The sequence below is a fragment of the Pelophylax lessonae genome, assembly GCF_965119305.1.
Source record: "Pelophylax lessonae genome assembly, chromosome: 4".
In the NCBI taxonomy this organism is placed as follows: domain Eukaryota; kingdom Metazoa; phylum Chordata; class Amphibia; order Anura; family Ranidae; genus Pelophylax; species Pelophylax lessonae.
The window spans coordinates 616,964,983-616,970,982 of record NC_138771.1 but is presented as its reverse complement, the minus strand read 5'-3'; the positions used below and the strand labels follow the sequence as shown (position 1 = coordinate 616,970,982).

Sequence of the window (6,000 nt, the reverse complement as noted above, 5' to 3'; positions counted from 1 at the left end):
TTCTAACATCACACATGATTTCGAGAGATTTTGTATGAAGTGTTGACCCATCTACTGATGTGTTAGTATCATGGAGTAACTAGTTTTCAGGAAAACAAATTATTCTCCTCCAATCATGTGGTGTATTGCAGGGAACCTTTGTGTTCTCTTCAGAGACAAAAATCCTTCTACTCTAAGTGGCGTGGTGCCATGTTCAACAGAGCAGAAGCAAGCTGAAAGCTTTGTTTTAGACCGTGATAATGGTCCAGTTCTTCTGACCTTGCTAGAGATAGAGACCGGTCCATGCGTTGTCATAATTTTTTCTGCAGATGACAGATGAGACCTCAGTCAAAGTTATGTTTGTGGAAGGAATTAGATCCTCTGGCAGCACATATATTTCAGAAGATAGATGTGCTAATTTGCATCAGACAAAACATCTCCACAAATACAACCTGAAAAGCGATGAATTGATCAGATGGTGCACTAGGATCCTACAATGGCACGTTGTATTTTAGCGTATGGACCTGTCTACTCATATATGGTGTCCACGTTATAACGTAAGCTGCAAGCCAGTAGAAGGAACAGGGTCCCAGGATAGCATACAGTATTTCAAGCCACCTTTGTGTAGAAAGCTTTCGGTTTCTCTATATGAAGTTAAGATCATATAGCCACTTTTCTGAAATATAAACCTACGGCATCTGTCATTTTACGATGCAGGTTCTTTGACCTCTATGATGGAATCTTCTGACGGTGCTGCCGTGTACTCCACAGGTCTGCTTCCACAAGGTGTATTGAATTGATTGGCCTTCTTCTTCCGGCAATAAATGCCAGTAACAACTGCCACCAAGAAGAGAACGATAACAATTAATGAGATAATGGCTGTCTGCATGTGTTTCGTCTTACTTTGTTCGACTTCTGGATTTTGATGTTCGATAGACTTATCTTTGCCTGAGTAGGAAATAAAATAAAAGTAAAACCTCGGTAAATATATTAAAAGATAAAATGGTGTTGTGTTAGACGAAATACAAAGGTTTAAAATCTACAATCATAGATTGTTTTCCCATTTGTAGAACCGAACCTAATATTGTAATGCATTCATGTTATACCTTGGGCCAGGTGGTTGTTTGCTTTGTTGGGGTCCAGTGGTGTGGTATTCAAGTCACTGGGGGCCGCAGGACTTGCTGTTGTCATAGCTGCCCCAGGTTTTTCTGGTTCTGTGGACTGCCCAATGTTCTGTCCCCAGCTTTGTGTTGAGGGTCTCATGCTGGTCACAGGCGCTGTTGTTGGAGCGTTAGTTGTTGTGGTTAAAGGCTTCTCATTGGTGCCCTTAAAATGCTCTTTCTGAGAGCTTGAGGAGGTATCCTTCAGACACGTCCTGTCTTTGGAGAAAAGGACAAAAATAAGTTCTGCACATTCCCATCATACAACAAAACTGTAAACTTTTATATTCAGCTGCTACTTTTTACCTATAACCACTTCAAGTCCGGACTCTGTTATCCCCCCCTCCCCCAGTCCAGGCCAATTCAGCTTTCAGCACTGTCACACTTTGGATGACAATTACTCATGCAACACTGTACCCAAAATTACATTTTTATTTTATTTTATTTAAGACCAATGAAGGTTTTGTTTCGGTGGTATTTATCACCACAGGCTTTTTTTTTTTTTTTTTTTTCTTTGCTTAATAAACAAACAAAAAAAAAATACCATAAACTTTGAAAACAAAAGTTTTTATTAGTTTCTGTTATAACATTTTGCAAAAAATATATATATTTTTTCATAAATTTAGGCAAAAATTGGATTTTTGTCTTACCTTAAAATCCTTTTCTCTGAAGTTCATTGACCGACATTGCTCCAGAATCTTCTTGACCCTTGGGTTATACTGCCCCCTGCAGGAGCAGGACACTAGGCAGGAAAAAGCTTTACCACACCTATGGGGCAGTCCCAGGGGGGTATATTCCCACTTCCTGCTATAGGCATTCAGCATTCAGTTTAGTTGCAAGCAGTGTCAGAATAAAAATAACCCAACTCAATAGAGGGGTGGGTGCTGTGTCCGTCAATGAACATCAGAGAAAAGGATTTTACAGTAAGACAAAAATCCAATTTTCTCTTTCCTTCATTGACGGACACAGCTCCAGAATCCTCTTGACCATTGGGATGTCCCAAAGTAGTGTCAAACATGAGCAGTGGGAAAAAACACAGCAGAAAAAAAATTCCCAAAAGGCTAAACCTTGTCAACCAGGTAACATGGAGCTCAACCAGGAACCACTGGAACTCCCTTAAAAACAAAAAACATACACCCTCAAAGAAGACAAATCCTCTCAAACGGCGGCCTGCAAAATGTTGCAGCCAAAAGCAGCATCCGCAAATGCCAGCACATCTATTGTATACCATTTTGTGAAAGTGTGCACAGACCACCAGGTGGCCGCCTTGCCAACCTGCACCACTGTCGCCTGATGGCGGAAGGCCCAAAAGGCACTAAGCTCCCACATAGAAACCGCCTTAACAGGGAACGGAGGAACCTGACCCCTGATGGAATAGGCCTGCGCCACCGCCCGTCTTGTTCATCTGGAAATGGTCACGGCAGACACGACCAACCCTTTGCGAGGTCCATCCGTAAGGACAAATAGGAAGGCTGATTTCCTAAACAACTCAGTTGCCACAAGGTACATTCTGATCGGCCGACCCACATAAAGAGAGTGCAAGGCAATCTCCTTAAGATTTTCAGGCTTAGAACACAGGGAAGGCAGCACAATGTCTTTATTCAGAAGGAAACCAGAAAAAACCTTGTGAAGGAACGACTGGCAAGGGTGAAGCACCCCTTTATCTCTGTGAACCACCAGGTAAAGTGAGCAACAAGACAACGCCGCCAGCTCTGACACCCTGCGTGCAGAAGTAATAGCCACCAAGAAGGCCACCTTCTGGGACAATGTAAGCAGAGGAACCTCGAAAATATTTCTGAAAGGCTGGTACTGGAGAACCGATAGCACCAAATAAAGATCACACGGAGGCAATGGAGATCGTACAGGGGAGCTAAGTGGCGAATACCCTGCATAAAGGTGCGACCCAAAGAATGTGTAGCCAAAGTATGGCAAAAGAAGACTGCCAAGGCCGAAAACCTGGCCCTTGACGGTACCCAAGGCCAGGCGCTGCTCAACACCTCATTATAGGAATGCCAAAATCTGAGCCACCAAACGGGGATGAACCCCAAAAGACTCCTACCATGCAATGTGCGCCTTCCAGCACGATGTTAAAACCTTCCTAGAGGTAGATTTTTTAGTCTTTTACAATGTGGGAATCACCAATTCAGACAACTCCCTATCCGGCAACAGCCAAGCCGTTAAAGCCAGCGAGTGTAAAGCAGGATGGAAGATTGGCCCCTGGGCCAATAAATCTTCTCTGAGAGGAAGTCTCCAAAGGGCATCGGCTGTACCAGATCGGCATACCAAGACCGGCGAGGTTAGTCTGGAGCCACTAGGATGATCGGATCCCTTCTGCCTCGATCCATCAAAGGAGACGCGACAGAAGTTTCAGCGGGGGAAAGGCATATATCAGAAGATGATGGCCCCAAGGAGACACCAGTGCATCCCGAGACCTTGCCACAATTCTCTGTACCTTCCTGTTGAGACGAAAGGCCAAAAGGTCCACCTCAGGAGTTCCCTACTGGAGACACAGCTGAACTTTAGAAGGCCGGCTACCTCCCGAGCCACCAGGACACTTCTTGTGCCCCATTGGTGATAGACATATGCCATGGCAGTGGCATTGTCCGATAGATCCTTAACTGGCAGTCCTGAAGGCGATTTGTCCAACGAGCCAGACAAATGTTATCCTCCTGACTAGGCAGAAAAAAAAACTGAATGCCTATAGCAGGAAGTAGGAGTATATCCCCTGGGACTGCCCTATAGGTGTGGTAAAGCTTTTTCCTGCCTAGTGTCCTACTCCTGTAGGGGGCAGCATAACCCAATGGTCAAGAAGATTCTGGAGCTGTGTCCGTCAATGAATGAAAGAGAAATGTATTTTGCTATGGTAAAAATAACCCAAATCCGTGTATATTATATAGTCTGTGTGAAATTATGGAGTCTACAAACTATGGTATATATATATATATATGTAATATAAATAGAAGAGAAATTTCCGCGCTAGATGTGACAGAAAACCAAATGATTGAGAACAATAGTGAGCAGCTGGCACAAAATCAACTAACAGTGATTCAAAAAATACAATAAAAACCAAAAAGTGCAGCGCTGAAATCAGTATACAATTATATAGCTGAAAAGCTCATATAAAGAAAACAAAACAAAAAAGGAGAGGGGATAATGTCCAAATGAATAGTCCCAATATTAAGTGCAGAGATGTGAATCCACGTGCAAAATAACTTTCTTCCAGTGACACCAGGGAAAAGTGTAGGAAGGGGACACCCTTGTGCTCAGGTATAACAAGCAGCTTACCGAAATTCCGTGGCTGCTCAATTTAATGAGACAGCCTCTCCCAGCTAGTAGTAAACCAGTAGGTCAACCGATATCAAGCTCAGGTGCTTCGAAAGACTCCAAAAGCCGAAAGCCGTTTCCGGTGTGTTGTTAAACCGATCACATTAATATGTGGCACACTTGGAACTTCTCATATACTCCATTGAACGTAAAGCCATATGTAGAAAGAAACAGAGGCCCATAGCGTAATCCCGTAAACCAATAGGTAAATTTATTAAAAAAACTACTTACAATTTAAAAGACAAAAACAGGCATGTAGTATGTGCCGGTCATGGATCTAACCGCGGCGTCCCGCAAGTCTCCAGATCAGCATATGGATAAACAGCCGGCTTCGTTGGGGGGCGTGTGGACGTTTATGTCTGGGATCGCCAACGTTTCGTCATAAGAAAGACTTCTTCTGGGCGCCCGAAACCTTGCTTCCTCATCTGGCCTCCTATGCTAACTCTATTCTGGAAGACTCTTCTTTGCGTCCGGAGACTTTGCATGCGTATGTTTCGTTAATCCCGAAAGAAGGTAAAGACCCCTCTTTATGTTCCAGCTATCGTCCCATTTCTTTGTTAAATGTCGATGTTAAATTATATGCCAAGGTAATCGCCAATAGATTACTCCCTTTTTTACCCGCTAGTATCGCTAGCAGTCAAACTGGTTTCATTCCTGGTCGTGAGGTGAGGGACAATGTGTCACGTACAATTTCACTTTTATCTTTTGTTCGCCGGCGCTCCCAACCCACCCTGTTGCTTTCCACGGATGCTGAAAAAGCGTTCGACAGGGTGGACTGGGAGTTCCTGATGGCGACACTACAGGCGTTTGGTCTAGGCCCCCGCCTGTGTCGTTTGATTAATGCGTTATATAAATCCCCTACTGCTCAGATTAAGGTTAATGGTATCCTTAGCAAATCAATTAAGCTCTCTAATGGGACCAGACAGGGCTGCCCGCTCTCCCCTATACTTTTTGTTTTATCTTTGGAACCTTTTCTGGCTAGAATTCAAGCAAACCCCTCGATTCACGGTATCACGGTCGGGTCTATGTCACAGAAATACGCGGCTTATGCGGACGATGTTCTTTTTTATGTACAACAACCCATGATATCTCTGCCTAATCTTCTTTCTGAATTTGATAGATATAGTGCTTTGTCTAATTTTAAAATCAATTTAACGAAGTCGGAAATCTTAAACGTTACAATTGCCCCGGCAATGGCACATGACATCAGCCCAGCATTTCCCTTTATATGGCAACCTTATTCTTTTAAATACTTAGGGGTACATATTACTGCCCAGGTGGAGGATCTAGCACGAGCAAATTATATTCCTTTACTTAACACAATTAGAGCTAACTTTGCGAATTGGCATCATTTAGCCACCTCTTGGATAGGGAGGGTGAATGTTGTCAAGATGAATGTGTTGCCCAGGGTGCTCTTCATGTTTCAAATGCTTCCGTTTAATATACCCGTCAATTTGGTGAGGACCTTAAATTCTTTGGTTAGAGCATATGTTTGGCGCCGCTCACAGCCTCGGCTTGCGCTCTCGCTACTTTCGCG

General features: G+C 43.6%; 1 protein-coding gene across 1 annotated transcript in view; it reads right to left on the bottom strand.

Moving 5' to 3' along the window:
• Positions 1-685: 685 nt before the first annotated feature.
• The window catches only part of LOC309552840 (uncharacterized protein), a gene marked incomplete at its 3' end in the record, with an annotated part of 66,445 nt that continues 61,130 nt past the window's right edge, over positions 686-6,000 (bottom strand). The window contains exons 4-5 of the mRNA XM_082253749.1: positions 1,086-1,358; positions 686-927 (exon numbers count right to left, since the gene is read on the bottom strand). Coding sequence (XP_082109875.1) covers positions 686-927; positions 1,086-1,358 — 515 coding nt within the window. The remainder of the gene's footprint in view (positions 928-1,085; positions 1,359-6,000) is intronic.